The sequence below is a fragment of the Myotis nattereri genome (assembly GCF_964212035.1).
Source record: "Myotis nattereri genome assembly, chromosome: 11".
Lineage (NCBI taxonomy): Eukaryota > Metazoa > Chordata > Mammalia > Chiroptera > Vespertilionidae > Myotis > Myotis nattereri.
In genome coordinates, this window is record NC_138086.1 from 55,036,818 (window position 1) to 55,053,686 (window position 16,869).

At 38.8% G+C, this 16,869-nt stretch overlaps 2 protein-coding genes across 13 annotated transcripts in view; one reads left to right on the forward strand and one right to left on the reverse strand.

Moving 5' to 3' along the window:
• LRRC72 (leucine rich repeat containing 72) overlaps positions 1 to 2,342 on the forward strand; it is a gene marked incomplete at both ends in the record, with an annotated part of 30,906 nt that extends 28,564 nt beyond the window's left edge. The window contains 2 exons of the mRNA XM_081102000.1: positions 1,274 to 1,301; positions 2,177 to 2,342. Of these exons, the coding sequence (XP_080958126.1) occupies positions 1,274 to 1,301; positions 2,177 to 2,342 (194 nt within the window). The remainder of the gene's footprint in view (positions 1 to 1,273; positions 1,302 to 2,176) is intronic.
• Positions 2,343 to 7,983: 5,641 nt separating this feature from the next.
• The window catches only part of ANKMY2 (ankyrin repeat and MYND domain containing 2), a 33,749-nt gene continuing 24,863 nt past the window's right edge, over positions 7,984 to 16,869 (reverse strand). For 6 of the 12 annotated variants that reach the window (XM_081101931.1, XM_081101930.1, XM_081101933.1 and 3 more), the window contains 4 exons: positions 16,369 to 16,504; positions 12,675 to 12,803; positions 10,824 to 10,953; positions 7,984 to 9,439 (listed from right to left, as the gene is read on the reverse strand). In XM_081101931.1, coding sequence (XP_080958057.1) covers positions 9,252 to 9,439; positions 10,824 to 10,953; positions 12,675 to 12,803; positions 16,369 to 16,504 — 583 coding nt within the window. In that variant the 3' untranslated portion in view covers positions 7,984 to 9,251. The remainder of the gene's footprint in view (positions 9,440 to 10,823; positions 10,954 to 12,674; positions 12,804 to 16,368; positions 16,505 to 16,869) is intronic. The other 6 variants (XM_081101926.1, XM_081101923.1, XM_081101925.1 and 3 more) reach the window with 3 other exon arrangements.

Here is a 16,869-nt window from a genome sequence, read left to right on the forward strand (position 1 = left end):
AGAATGGATTCCAAAATTGTTTCCCCAACTTTTGACTTTTCGAAGAGACCAGGCCAGTTATAACAATGTAATTTGCATGATTGTTTCCACCAAGTGTCATTTAACTTGTTGCGTTATCCCTACATGTCCCATAGAATAGAAGGACTGCCTGGAGGATATATTCTGGATGCAAAAGAGTATAGTGTAAAGCAGTGGTTCTCCAAGTGTGGTCCCCAAACCAGCTGCAGCAGCAACACTTAGCAACTATTGGTTACAAATGCTAATTCTTGCCCCAGATGAGAGCTACTAAGTTAGAAATTACTCCAGGTTGGGACCCAGGAAGCTGTGCTTTAACTAGCCTTCCACGTGATCTGTGCATAGTACAGTTAGAGAACAACCGGTGCAGAGGCAAGAGCACGAGCTTTGAAGTCAGATTCCCCTGGGTTTGAGCACCGTCTCTGCTAGTCAGTCAAAGTGGTATTTTGGACATTAATTTGCTTCAACTTTCTGATCTGTGGGAGACTTGAGTTGGCACTTGTTAAGGGAAGGATGCCATGAGCTCCTCTCTTAAGGAAGAGTCTGCGTGCTCCCTGCTGCTTATGGATTGGCACGAGCTCGCACTGTGGGCTTTGGTGGCCTAACAGGTGCTGCTACATTCCATCTCTAGCCTGGCATTAGGTCTTCTGAAGAGGAATAAACAACGCAATGACAGTCTCTGCAAGATACCAGAAGAAGGCCAAGCTTTGAGGACTAGCTTTTGAGCGCCAGGGCTAGGGAAGATGGAGATTCTTGTGATCTAGGATTTGTTTATTCCATTTCTTTGAAGTTAATGCCAAGAATCCAAATGGTTTAAACTGCCCTAAATATGTCTCCTCATTTGGTCTATTATTCCATTTGTAAATGCATGTGCCTATCTAAAAAAAAAAAAAAAAAAAAAAAATCCGTTTCTGTACTTGAGACTCAGTATCTCAATGATAAAAAATTCCCACTTGGATTCTATTGTTAAATAAATTGATTAAGCATTCTGTCCTCAGAGTTTTGAGAAGTATATTGCATTTACAAATCTGCCACAAAACCTAAGACAAACCAAAGGCATTATATCTAAGAGACAGTTTCAATGTAGGGTTTGGTATCAAGGTTTATTTGTTTTTGATGGATTGAATTATTCACTGAAATTCTTGCTCGAAAACCAGAGACCTGTGCTCTTGACTTTTTCTCTACAGCACTGCTCAATTGTTTTAAAATGCTAAGTAAAACATTTGAAAGATACTAATTTAGAAATTATTTTTTTTAGATTTTGCATTTGGGAATAGTGTAGACAAGTAAGTGATTTTAACTTCATTATTGGATTATTTATTTCATAATTCTGCTGACCCACCTAAATTACTCCCACTTCCCAAAGTATATTTTAAGTAAATTAAAAAAAAAAATGACTATCTCTTCAATAGATAGAAAAAAATTGCTGTCTTTCTGTGATAAATGAGTTCAAGCTATGTATTCATATTTGCCATATTTACACTTTAATGTTATTTTTATAACCTAAAATAAATGAAAATGTGCTGGATTTGTAAAAAATTAAAACAATAACTATTAGCTATTATAGATGAGAGTCTTTATCTTTCTTGTTTACTGTTCCCCTAAATATGCCCAGTGACAGCAATTATTAATATTTCATACTCACTGGAATTTACATTTTCAGAAGCAAATACTTCATTAAACTATGAAAAATATTTCAAATTTGTGAATATTGATGAATTTAAAAATCATTGCTCTCTTTTAATTTTTAACTTAGGAATTTTGTTTTAATTCAGTGTTGAAAAATATTATCCCCAAGCACATTTATAAAATATAGCACGATATAGGAACTATTCCAACAAAATATATACAAAATACTAATATGCATACAAGATCTAGAAATAGTTTAATCCTTTCATTTAACACTGGTTTAAAACATGAATGTATACATTTGTGAAACCTAAACTGTAATAGCTGATCCCAAATATGGTCAAAAACTCTATTATTAAAATAAACAATATACATAATAAAAATAGCATTACTTCTCCTGAAAGTCATTTGTCAGTAGAGCCCAAAATATATTTGTTAGTGGCACTATAGAAAATGTGGCATTGATATATTTAAATTAAAAATTCATTTTGATCTAATTGACATTTTTCTGACATAATTGCCATTTTTTCAGAATTGTGTTTGATGACCCAGAAGATGCTGTTTTTGTCAGGTCCGTGAAGAGATCAGCGATGGCTTTTACCTCTCTGAACTGGAACACAGTTCCCAAACGGGAGGAAAAATACCTCGAAGACAAAGGTGCAAAACCTGCTCAGATGCTCACAATTACACTGAGATAACCCCTGGTATTTCTCGGAACCCTGGTGGTTATCAGTTGTGTATTAAACTTCTCCATGATTAGCGTTGTTATTATGACGTTATTTGAAACATTTAAATAAAAACATAAACGCTATAATGAACAACATAAACTGATGAACAAAAACAGATCCAGAGACAGAGAAGCATGGATCAGACCATCAAACCTCAGAGGGAAAGTAGGGGAGGGGGAGGGTAAGGGGGAGAGATCAATCCAAGGACTTGTATGCATGCATATAGGCCTAACCAATGGACACAGACAACGGGGCGGTGAGTGCATGGGGCGAGGGGAGGGGGGTATTGGGGGGATAAGGACACATGTAATAATCAGTAAAGAAATTTAAAAAATAAGAAAAAGAAACGCAAATAATGAAAAATTCCTACATTTGATGTTATGTTTTCGTTGAGGTAAAACGTGTATATAGAAATGTATACAAATCATAAGAGCTCAACTCAGCAAATTTTCAAACAACGAACACGTCCATGTAACTGGACCAAGAACTAGAACATTGCCGACACTCCAAAAGCCTCCTCGTTCTTGTCACCAGTACTGTTACTCATTACTACCCACACTTCAAAAGTAATCCCTGTCCTGATTTCTAAAGTGTACATGAATTGTGTCTGTTTTTGAAAGGCATATTAATGGGATCACAAAAGTGGCATTATTTTTTTGTCTGGCTCCTTTTACTCAGCATTGTAAAATTCACCCATGTTGTTGCTAATAGCAGTAATTCCATTGTTCTCATTGCTGCACAGTCTTGCATGGTATGATTATACCACAATTCGCTAATCCAGTCTGCTGTGTTGGAGGCATTTGTCATTTGTATGTGGGCTAATAATCTGAGCTTAGCCTAGCCAGAAGAATGCTACCAGTGGAAGGAGAAACTAGAAAAGCTTTCAGCAGTTGTGTGGGACTGAGACACAAAACCGGACGGTTAAGGTAACTCAAACACATCACTGGTTGGCTCTGAGATAAAGAGCAATGATCCAAAGCTTATAAAAAGCAGGGTGACATTTCCCCCTTCGCTGGTGCTTAGAACCACCACATTCTGTTACATAGATTTAGAGGGTGCGGCAACATTCGGTTTACAGTTCTTCATGTGGAAAACAATACAATAATTAGTAAATAATAATACAAGAATAAACTCTGTTTTGCACACTCAGAGCTGGAAACCTGCTTTTGCCTCACCCTGACTATAGAAGTGGGCTGAGATCAGCATGGGCAGGGGATGGGAGCCTGGAGGGAGCAGTGAGCTGTCAGTGGGAATCTGTAATCAACATTTACCTGTGGGCCCCTAAGATCCTATGCACAGCCAGGGTCTGCAATTCCCATGTGCTCCCTGGAAGAAGGTGACAGCTGAGAGAAAGGAGTTTGGCATTGATGTGGGTGCGTGGCTGATAGCAAGGCACACATGATGGTGTGGCTTCCAAATTAGGTCACAGACAGAATCAAAATGTTCTCCTGTTCTCTCTCCTAGATCATGAAACTCTGCAGAAAGCCAGCGGCCATGTGTGAGGACACTAAGGCAGTCCTCTGAGGAGCTGCCTGAGGCCTCCTTCCCAAAGCCAGGGAGGAGCTAAGGCCTGCCCACAACGATGTCAGCTGCAAGTCATCCTCCCGACCCAGTTAAAGCCTCAGATGACTGCAGCCCTGGCTGAAAGCTGCTCTGCACCCTCCTGAGAAACCCCAAGCCAGAACCACCCAGTTAAGCGGCTCCTGTATGTCTGGCCGGCTGAAACTGTATGAGATAATGCTTACTGAGGCTTCCAATTAATAAGTTTTTGGGGTAACTGGTTACACAGTAATAAGCAATACAGTAATCACCCCGCATCATCCATGGTGCTAGAAACATTAGCTGGCAGTAAGGATGCCTTGTGAAGTGTCTGGCAAGCTCTGAGCGTCACAGTCCAGTCTTCAGGGGTTCCTGAATAAGGTCTCACCATCAGCGGCAGAGAACTAGTCACTGTTGAGTTAGGTCTAGGCATGCTACTGCATCCCTTCTAGCACTGGGAGCCTGGCCATTAGCCATCAAGTAACAGTTTGATCAAAGCTACTCCTCAGGAGCTGAGTGTATCAGACCCACCACGCAATAACGTTGGCCAGGTATAGCAACAATCCATTTCATGATGGAAATGTTTATTTAAATAGGGTCAGGTTTAAGCTGGTCCATGAGTTGCATAAGTATTAATTTTTAATTAGATTTGTAATAAGTTTAAGGATGGGATATTGTAATTTCCAGATGAACCACAAACAGAGTAGTAAAAGAATGTGTAGTTTGGTATTTTTAAGTTTATAATCACTTGAAAAGGATGAAAAGTGTATTCCAATTACAAAAATATGGTTAGGAATTTTTACTTAATCTCCTTTTAAATATTTCATTTGAATGAAAAGACTTGCTTTAAAATGCACTCAATACTGAACATTTTTATTCAATAATGAAGGGCTACTAAGTGTCTGAGATTGAAAAACACAGTACTTGGGGAGAATCACAAAATAGAAAAGACATGATTTTAGTTATATAACCTAAAACTCTACAAAATGGAAGATGCAACTGAGAGGGTGCTTTTAAGATATGTTGGAATAGTAAGACTGTGCTTAATCCTACAGGTTCTATATTTGAAATGTTTCTTAATAGCATCTACTTATATAAAAACCATGGGTGGTGTTCATCACATCCAGAAGAACTGCTGCGACCAAGCAAAAGGAAGTCAGTCCTGCAGGGGTTGTCTTGGCAACGACTGCACCCTTCCTCCTGTTTCCCAGAGCTGTTTCCTGTAAGGGCGGGGTTTGAGGCAGGAATCCGCCCTGGGAGTGTGGAGGCAGATCCTTCTAAAGTGTGCCACATGCCAGCACAGCCAGGGATGAACCTGAGTGGGGGCAGCTGAAAGGCTTAGAAAAGACAGACAAGAGAATGAAAGCCAGATCTCAGGTCTCAGTGGGACGCTGCTTCTCTGAGAGACAGCAACCATGCCCAGAGCCATGCCTTTATTTTATAGCAGATGCTACGAGACAAAGTAAGGGCATGACCAAGATGTTTGCAACATTCTCCTGGGTTTCAATCCTACTCAACTACATGCACCTGAACTCTATCAAGCCTACATCACTCAGGCACATGGGGCCACATGTTCGGACCATAGGATCAAGCTTACAACTACAGCTGTTGGCTATAATTGTGCTGGGAGGGCCCTGCCCTCCAAGTTGGGACTTGCACGTGGCAATGAGAGGACTGTGCCCTCTCATCAGTCCAAGGCTTGAACCTGTCCAAAACACTATAGCGGCTCCCCACAATAAAGTTTTAATTCTGTTTCTTTGTTACTAATGTTGCGGCCCCACCCCATAACAAAGAAACAATTTCCGGAGATGAGGCCCAGGAATCAGAATTTTTAAAAGATTCTCAGGTGTTTCTAATGTGCAGCCAAGGTTGAGAACCACTGCTATAGATAATATTAAAATATATATCTAAACGTGCAATTCTGTCCAAAAAATCAGCATGTTCAAAAATTAAATGAAGAAAATTTGGATATACTAAATGGAGATTTTCACACATATTTGAGTAATGATCCCATTGATTCCACAGATGATGCTGAAGAGAAAAATTTTCCCATCGAATTTAATAGTATTACTCCTTTGGGAATGCCGTTTCATAAATTAAAATTGAAAGTGGGTGCAATCATCATGCTATTGAGAAATCTCAATAGTAAATGGGGTCTTTGTAATGGTACCAGATTTATTATCAAAAGATTACGACCTAACATTATCGAAGCTGAAGTATTAATAGGATCTGCAGAGGGAGAGGCTGTTCTGCTTCCAAGAATTAATTTATCCCCATCTGACACTGGCCTCCCATTTAAATTGATTTGACAACGGTTTCCCGTGATGCCAGCATTTGCGATGACTATTAATAAATCACAAGGACAAACTCTAGACAGAGTAGGCATATTCCTACCTGAACCCGTTTTTGCACATGGCCAGTTATATGTTGCTTTCTCTCGAGTTTGAAGAGCATGTGATGTTAAAGTTCTAAGTACTTCATAACAAGGGAAATTAGTCAAGCACTCTGAAAGTGTTTTCACTCTTAATTTGGTGTACAGGGAGATATTAGAATAAGTTTAATCACTTTATCAGTCATTGTTTGCATCAGTTGTTTTCATAACATGTTTTTGTTGTTTTCATATCATGTTTTTGTTGTTTTCATGTTTTTGTCGTTTTTATATCATGCCTCTGTTGTTATATCCTTTTGTTACTGTTTATTAATAAGTTTACATATGATTTTCATATACATTTTACTAATTTCCTTTCATCTCTCACACTTCTATTATAGAGAAAGGGCAAATAGCAATATTAAAATATCTCTGCTAATTAAATTCCCCTTTTTAAAAAAATATATATTTTATTGATTTTTTACAGAGAGGAAGGGAGAGGGATAGAGTTAGAAACATTGATGAGAGAGAAACATCAATCAGCTGCCTCCTGCACACTCCCCACTGGGGATGTGCCCAGAACCAAAGTACATGCCCTTAACCAGAATCGAACCTGGGACTCTTGAGTCCGCAGGCCGATGGTCAATCCACTGAGCCAAACCAGTTAGGGCAATTAATTCCCTTTTAATGTGCACAAATTTCGTGCACCGGGCTACTAGTCTGTATGATAAAAGCCTAAGCGACCTTATGGCGGAACGACCAGAACGACCAGTTGCCATGATGCACACTGACCACCAGGGGCAGATGCTCAGCGCAGGAGCTGCCCCCTAGGAGTCAGTGTGCTCTCACAGGGGGAGTGCCGCTCAGCCAGAAGCTGGGCTCATAGCTGGCAAGCGCAGCAGACGTTAAGGAGCGAGGGGTCCCGAACTGCAAGAGGGCACAGGCTGGGCTGAGGGACCCCTCTTCTCCCCCCAGTGCACAAATTCCGTGCATTGAGCCTCTAGTATTGAAAAGAATTCTACATGGTTAAAAAAAAATAACTGGACTAATCACCTGTTTTGATGGTGTAATAATGGAAACATCTACTATTTTTGGTTATTTGTGACAAAGGAGTATAACCAGAACCAATCTCATTTTCTCTTAAATCCCATTTTCTGACCCCCCCTTTCCTGAAATACATTCATGGAAAAATTGTGATACTGATACCGTTTATATGTGAGGCCCTCTTTGTCCAAGTTCCTATGTTGGTTATAGCTGTGTTAGAGTTCTGGTTTATATCAACATTCATTTCAATAAGGGGAAAAGTACCTCTGCATTGCCACATTTCTGGATTTTCCTATTTCCTTCTGCTTTTTTTAGTAACTCTCCATGGTATCCAAAGACACGGACCATGATGGTAAAACAGAATGTCAACACAAATCCAAAACAACGATGAAAAATCAGGGACCTCAGGTAAAAACACATTTGTGGGCCAGGGCTGCCTGGGAGGACTATTTTACTATCCAAGGTTTATCTGTGTGCAGATGAGGTACCTTGATGGAGGCTTGTCATGACTGACAAGTTCAGACAAACTCTGCCTGCTGCATTCCTAACCACTTACCACGTTTACTCACATGCAGCATGGTATAGGATGCTCCAAAGACGTATGTGTTTTAAGGAAAGAGAGAACCAGCAAGATAGAATAATTTGATCAGTGAAGTGAAGTGAGAATTCTAGTTGTTTTTATTTGCAATTGTACATATTAAAACAATTATTGGCCCTGGCCAGGTAGCTCAGTTGGTGAGAGCATCATCCCGATATGCCAAGGTTGCTGGTTTGATTCCTGGTCAAGGCGCATAAAAGAATCAACAAATGAATGCATAAATAAGTGGAACAGCAAATCGATGTTTTTTCTCTCTCTCAAATCAATAAGTTAAAAACAAACAAAAAGCAATTACTACTTTGGTCTCCAATATCTGCTAAGTTTTCTAATCTGTGCTACCCCTGAGCAATAAACTATGAAACAAGATGTGAGTTGGTTATATTAATAGGCACAGTTTATTTTACAATCAACACAAGAAACTGTGTAACACAGCGCTGTCTTCAGCCATCGCACTCTAACTATGTTTAAATACTGCACTCTAAAAACTGATGCTGGAACATTCTATAAAGAACAATTATACGCCAGTTTCTGGACAGGAAGGGCCACATGAAAAGCTTGCAGGAAGATAAAAGTCAACCTTTCAAGTGGAATATGGCACATGAGTTAGTTTTACAATTATGGAAACTAGGTTTAGCCATTATTGAGTAAAAAATGTCTTTTACTGCACGAGCTGAGATAACTCTGGTGATGCCTTAGTGCCTCCTGGGAACCTGGTATTTCTGAAGGTACAGACACTGTATGTAGATAAAACATCACTGCAGGAAGTACATACAGTTCAGACTGCTCAGGATAATTCTATAGAAAACTATAATTAGCTGGACTCTGGCAGAAATCTTTAAACACACAGCCTTTCTTCATTTCCTTATATCCTACTACATAGAACTTCACTATTGTAAATGCTATTTATATGCATTTTATTCACACAAAAGTTATTTTTTTTAACTACCCATCTTTGTCGCTGTAACATTTTTTTCTTAAAAACTTCCTCTCTCCTACACCTGTCTGACTTCACCCTTTGTTTCCTGGAACCTCTATTTCTTCTTTAAGGAGATTTTCTTCCATTTGAGAACAACTGCTGGAAAGCTGGGCTCCGAAAGGAAGTAAAATGTTTCTCCTGTATTTTGAAAATTAATTTTTTTGCATAGGAATATCTGTCAAATTATGGAACAGAAATCAGGGGAAATTAGGGCAGGGTAGACACAGCTTTGCTGGCAAGCATCTATCTATTCTAGGAAATGCTGCCAAGGTGCTGTGCACTGTCACAGGCAATGGGGACAATCCCACGAGTTCTCCAGCCCCTGCAGGGTGAGGACTGTCTGTGGTCTGGCTTTTACTCCTCAGATGCCAGTGGACCTGCAGTAGCCTCCTGTGAGCATTCCAAGCCAGCATCACACTGCAGAGAGGCCTTCTCCCCTTCCTCAGGGCCCTTAGCATCGCAGTCCTCCTGGGGCACTGCCGGTCCGGCCTCTGGCTGCTCTTCAGTAACACCATTCGAATCGACGTCGAGTTTGCTATCTGCTAAAAAGAAAAATGTCATTTTCCTTTCACTTTCTGTATATTATTTCATCTTCATAATAACCACATGAGGGAAATTATCTCTATTATCATTATTTTATAGGTGGGGAAACTGAGGAGAGAGGGTTTAGGGTTCACTAACTTGCTCAAAGTTCCACAGCTAGAAAAGCAACAAAACTGGCATTTGAACTCAGGACTCTGGCTCTAAAGCCAGGCCTTGAAATCATGACTGTTGTTTGGGATCTGACAAAGTCTGTTTTCGAATACAGCTTCGCCATGAATTAACTTGATGCCTATAGGTTACTGTCTGTACAAAGTTGTTTCCTTACCTACAAAGTCAGGGATAGTAAAACCTATCCTACATTTGTGGCAAATAACGGTGTTTGTAACACTTAGAATAGTGTGTGGCTGTGCTGATGTTTAGCAGCTGGGAGTTCCCACACTGGCGACAATCTCAATCTCTTGCAACCTGTATAGAACATGACCAGTTGTTTCTCGCTGTCCTCGACACATAGGATACAAGTTTCATCAGAAAACAGGCAAAAGCATGGCCATCAGAAAGCCTGACTATTCTCTTCAGTTTACTTATACAAATTAGACTTAATTTTTTACCGATTATGCAATCCCACTAATTGTGTTTCTCAATCAAATGGTAAAGGGGACATGGTACCTTGAGGGGTGAAAGGAGGAAGTGTTTAGTATCAAAGTCACCTGGGCAACCTTTTCAAACTACAAGCACTCCATAGAATGCATGATATATACTCTGGGGCTCGGCATAGGAGTGGGGGCAGTTCTCCCCCAATATTACTGAAACAATTCACTGTTTCTGACCAAGATAAGTCATACACTTTTGAGAAAAAATACTATGGAACTCATTGCTCTGACACTTATAGAAATATAATCTGTGCATTATTAGATCTGCAATTCCATTGGATTTCATAAATCTGCTCTAATTTCACCTGCAGTTTTTAAATTAAGAAATGTAAAGGCTTCCAATCTTGAAATACTTGGTTAGCCATTAGGGGAAATTTAATTATTCCCTTATTCAAAGCCTTAAAATCCTTTGTGAGCAGAATGTAAGTAAATGCTCATTAAGAGTCCCACAGTTCCAGGGCAGTCAGAAAGTAGAATGTGGAATAAAATCAGAATTTTATGTCCTTTGTTTTCCAGTGACACTAGGCTGACTATATCCTATAAATTATCCCCCAAAAGCAGGGATTCAAAATAGGGACACAGTTGAGACCACACAGAAGTTTGATCCTTACACTAGTCACCCAAGCTTCATTAGTCCCCAGAGAAAACTCAGCTCCTGGGGGCCCTGTGTTAATATCATCCATCACTCCCTCCCCACTAAGCCACAGTGCCAGCTCGGCTTTTATATACGTACTGTTCTCCTCTTCACTCTTTTCTTTGGCAGCCTCCAATTGTTGCTTCTCATAAATGTCCTTGAGATTCTTACAGATTTTCTTATGTGCAAACCAGTGTGTTTTCTGGCAGGTTTGGTTGCAATATATTACCTGAAAAGCAATTTAAGGTTTATTTGCACTTAAGAGCTACGATTACAGGATTTTTCCATTATGACATTAAACCAAGAGCCTCGCTGTGAAAATATTAAGTTTTCTATACTTTGTTTTGAAACCATGATGTGTGCATGTGTACTGACTTATATTTTTAATTTTTAGCTTACACTTTATGACAATAATGGATATATAACAAACGGTCTATGAAAGACTCTTTAACAAATGATTTATCTGAGAACCTACTATGTTCCTGAATTGGTAAAGTGCAATTGTTGTCCCAGAGGAAGCTACGGTCAAAAAAGAGCAGGATGAGGCTGCATGTAGGGGCCTAGTACAGGATGAACCGCAATGGGAACACAGAGGAAGCAAGGACTCACGCTAGCTGGGAGTCAGCAGACAAAGAAATGGGAAAAGCATTCCAAGTGTAGGGACTTTCTTGTACAAAAATGCAGGAAAGGGGAAGTAAATGACATGTTCAAGGACAATAAGAGTTTTGAGTAAATGAAGCTTAGACTTTTGCAAGATAATATGCCAAGCATTTCAGTAGCCCCTTAAACATAAATGGCGTTGTAGGTTGTATTACTGGCTCTAGTTCTTCATCCAAATGCTTTCCCATGTGACTGTAAAGTTCTTATTACTTGAGAGGAAAACTGACTTTAAATTTGGCCATGTGACTTGTTTGGGCCCAAGGAATGAGATAGCATGGTAGTTTTAAGGCTAGACCTTAAGAGCCTCATATGTGTTTCTATTTGTGGACTTATACTTCTGCCATCACCACGAGAACATGCTCAGCCAGGCCTGCTGGTCCAAGGAGGATGAGCTACCTGGAACAGAATGTTTCTGGCTGAGCTCAGCCAACCACAAACATGGGAGAAATAATGATTGTTGTTTTAGATACTGAATTTCGGAGTGTTTTTATATGCAACAATAGTTAGCCTATATAGACGGTCTCATTTAATTCTCACAACTCTAGCCCATTTCACACACAAGGAAACTGAGACTCAGAGAAGTAGGAAATTACAGGAGATGAGGCTGGAGAAGTATTTTACAACAGAATGTAATGGGTTACAGAAGAATGTGCTGAAGAATGTCAACCTTAAAACAATAAGAAATTAACATTCTCTACAGGGTAAAGTGAATGTACAGACACATGCATGTGCGCAATATCTGAATGTAAGAAAAACACAAGCAGATATTACTGTAAAAAATTATCTTTACAATTTTTTCAGAAGTAGGTAGTATAGTCCAGAAAGCTTAAAGATTGGTAACCATCACAAGGAAGTTATAGTTTTATAAAGAAGAGTTGATGAAGAGATAATAAATAGTTCAAGTCAGTATCAGAATATTTAAGATTGTACACTTATGAATGAATTGTCTTATTCTAGGTTCTCTGCACAGCCTCGGTCCCCTATGTATGGCCTTTCTCTTATTTGCTCATATCCATTCATTTATTCATATCCTTTCTTCTTTGGGGTAGTCAGCACAGAAGTTGGGGCAGTCTGGGCATTTGGCAGAAGATAGAGCACAGAACTACACTTATCCTTAGCTCTCTTCCAAATTACTTTTCAGTATTAGATGCAATATTTTACAGCTAATGTATTAGAACTTATTAGAAAATTAATATCTATCACTATATTTTCAGAATATTAAAAATCAATTATCAACTTGAATGAAATCTAAACCAGTTGTCAATGAATTTCAAAGAACTTCATTCTTACCATTTTGCATACTGAGCATCTTTTACTCGCTCCCTTTTCTCCACAGGTGGTACAAAACTCAACATCCACAAAACCCACCTGACCAGTGATGGCTTGAGTAAGTACAGAGAATGCAGTGGGATCAGAACCCTAGAATGGGTATAAAGAAGAGAAAACAACTCTCTAAAACGACCATGGATAGACTACTGAGATGAAACTTCATGAACAATGTTATCTAAAAGCAGACACACAAAAGACAAAGTCATTAAGGTTAGCGACTACATTGACTTCATCAAGACAAGATGACAAACACCCTTTTGATTATACCATTTTCTACATAAAGTATATGGGAGGTAAATCATGACTCCAAATATTCACAAGAAAAAGTTGGTCCTCTTCTAGAATAAACGTTTTTTCAATTAGGATTACCCAATAAGCCCACAAAGATTTCAGATACAGGACAATGAACTCAGTGGGATTTTCTTAGAACATTGTTTTACACTGTTCTGTATACTCAAGATAGTCAAACGAAATATTCAAAAGATTTAAGAAGTATTTTAAAGTAGCACTCATTTTGAAATTGTTATGCTCCTTCTGAAAACATAATGACTGGGTTTCCTTTTATATTAAAGTGCTAAGAATTCTCTGTAGGAATGAAGATAGTGTAATGGCAAGAAAAAATGGGTGAAATGAAACCTCAGATACTAGATATTTAAGTTAATATATTTTACCAGGAATAAAGGTCTATAGAAGTTGTGCTCAAATGATGGTGTGCATTAGAGAACTTGCTTAAAATTCAAATCAATCCGTCATCCCATACCTTCTAAATTAGAATCTCTAAAGATGTGGTGGTCCACGTACTTGCTTTATTACAGATAATTCTGAAATACACTGAAAGTTTGAGAATTACTGGTACTTAATGTTACACTAAATACTTATTAGTCCATGTAATTTTATTGCCTCAAAAGTAGAGTACTGAATTAGACAATAATCTGGTCCACAAATGAACAGAATATGATATATTTAACAGATCTATAACAATTACATTTTAATGTTCAAATATTATTTCACAAAGTAACTAAGACATGTTCAAAATTTCCCCCCAAAACTGAACTTTAGTGGGAATCAGAACACAGTAACAGTCTCAGATGTAACCAAAGATAAAACTAAAGGATAGTTTGCTAGAAGAGTGGCTGTTAATCTGAATTATTGCTTCAGAAAAAAATTGATGACATAGCTGAGTAACCACATGGAATCTTTGTCACTACTGGATGACAAGAACTCTTTCTTGCTATATAAAATCTTGTCATCTACTTGTTAAATAAGAATCTGTTTAGGTATCAAAGCTCTACCCACGGAAGACAGTCAGACTAAAAACAAATAGGTTACTATATCCAGAGTATCTTATAAAATCAGAGACCTTGGCCAGCCTTCCAGAAGTTAAGACATAATCTATGAATTGATAAAGCAAATAGTTTTAACAGTATAATCTGTTACAAGGCTGGAACAACATTTCTCACACTTCCTGCTGAACTTTGTGACAGAGCCAGAACTCCACACTAGGCAGAGGGAATCAAAACCTCTGCAGCAGGGCCCTGGTGAGCACTGTGAGAAGGGGCCAGAGGTGACCCCCAAGGGAGCCAGCTAAAGAACCACCATGCTTTGAGGGAGGTTAGCACTTCAACGCTTATAAACTTGCAATATCACAAAACCCATCAGGAAGTAAACAGTGGCTATCTGGGACACTCACAACCACAGGCATTCCAGATAAGTACTTTTTCAGAGAGCAGAATATATAACTCTTAAAGAACAAAAAAATTTGAAGAGAAATTTTTCTAAAATGCACTAAATCCTACTTTATGAATAAACCTTTTATCGATGGCTCAGATCACTAGGATAAATAATCAGTGTACTCCATAAACTCTAACTACAATATTCTATAAATACAGGGCTAAGATGCATTGTTGACCCCTACACTGACCTGCTTTGACTTTTTTTTAAAGTACTCTGAACTGCTATTTTTAGTTTTTCTGTTTTCATCCTTGAAGGCAGAATGTCAACTACCACTTGTTAGTGCTGGAAATACCCCATAGCAGCCATTTCTAGTTGTTTATCTGCTAGTCATCCCCCCAACTTTCTTGCTAATAGAAGCATAATTTTGTTTGCAGCAGCAGTATTTAGACCAGCCAAAAATACTTCTTCTCCCAGACTCCTGAGCAGCTAAGAGTGGTCATGCAGCACAGGCAGCGGGGTTCTGGGACAGCCTGCTTCCCAGCCATATACCCCATTCCTTCTTTTCTGCCTGGGATAGAAATGTGAGCTCGGGAAAGAGCATCAGAAGCCTTGCAACCATGAGGCCATGAGCATGAGTATGAAAATCTATACAGCTAAAGAATATTGCGTGGGAAAATGTTTGGGTTCCCAATCTACTTATTTTTGAGCCACTGGTCCAGATCTGGTCTGCCTACTTTGGGGCTTCTAAGTAAATAAATAAATAAGTCCTTATTTACTTAATTCATGGTTAGCTGGAGTTTTAATATGTACAGTCAAACACACTCATGATTAATAAACCACCCTCATAACTAGCTAACTTTAATCTCCCAAAAGCTTAAGCATTAAATAGTCAAGTATATTAAACAGATAAAGCATCTCCATGGGAAATCATGGTGAGCTCTCATGCATTAATCAACGCATGAGATTCATGAGATCATCTTGTCTGTGCAGGTCTTTCTATTTTGTGGTTCTGAATAGGTGAAGTCTTACTGTAAAAGGAGCACCTGGAACCCATTTCTAGTCCTGATGTTATGTTTCACACTGAAAAAGATACAGCACCCTACGGATGCAGAGAAGGAGCAACATTGCCACTGGAAGGGAGGAAGCCATGGATGGGACGAGTGTCAGGATCAATTTCTTGCCTAATAGACAAAGGCTGATAAAGGATTTGACTGAAATGTATAAAAGCATGACTTGTATAGAAAAGGTGAACAGATACCTATTCAAAACAGTGAAGGCAGGAAGTGTCCTATGAAACACTGCTTAAATAAATATAGGACAAAAGGGTAGTAAGTCCTTTAAAGAGCAGATAAAGTTAAAATTTACTTCCCATAGCTGCAAAGTATAAATAGATTTCTTTTTTTAAAAATGGAAAATTTGTAAAGTCAGAGGCAGTAAGGTCGACTATAAGAATTTGGAACATACTGTGAGATAGTTTATTAGGACATACAATGAGCCACGGCTCATCCCTTCACCTCTCCACCCAAAACCATCAACCTGTCCAAAACCATCAACCTGTCCAAAACCATCAACCTGGACAATCAATTCCTACTTTCATCTAATGAGGACCTTGTCCTAGTTTTTCAAAAATTACCATGAACATGTGTGTATCTGTATGACATAGAGGATGTGTACCCACCTTTCCAGGTTCACAGAGGTATTTAAAATGCAGGTCACTATAACCATCTAGACTCCAACAGAGGGAATTACTGTTTATTAAACCACAAGATATAAATGGAAGAAAAGGATCAGAGGAGGGAAATGGATAAACAAACAGGGTTAACTGGAAAACCTATCTCCACATTTGTTCCTGAAAATTTTCTAAAATAACAATCCCTCTTATTAAATAATTAATTAATACTAAAAAGAACCTGCTTCTAATTGTACAAAATATACTGGTTAGGTCTTCCTGCTGGAGCGAACTTAGTGATAAGAGCCTTACAATTTCAACGGGAGCGATGCTTCGCACCAGCTGCTGGAGGAGTGTAGCTTCACAGTAAGGAAATTTTCTGATACTTTCTCTAATGATCTTTTCTTGATATATCGGAAAGCCATCCGAAGGTCGGCCTTTTAATAAGCTGAAAGATAGTTTTCAAACAGTAATTGGAGTTGGATCACTCAGCATTTCCTCCCAGCTGAACCCATGAACTTTTAGTAGTTTCTTCTTGGCTATTTAAGATTGTCATTGTCTATTCAAATCATGGTCAGACTAGATTCAAATTGCTGTTCTGCCGCCGGGTCAGTAGAGGCCTCGTCAGCTCTATTTATGCAAGTGACCCCTGCCATAAAGCACAAGGAACACTGCTATCAGACTCGCTAGTTACTTATTACCATGTCAGTTATTTGTACAAAGAATGAAAACTCTCAGCAAGTCACACCCTTCCGACTGAGTTCACTTTTTCTCAGGAAAACTAGAACTTGATCCTGGTGGTTAGAGAACAAA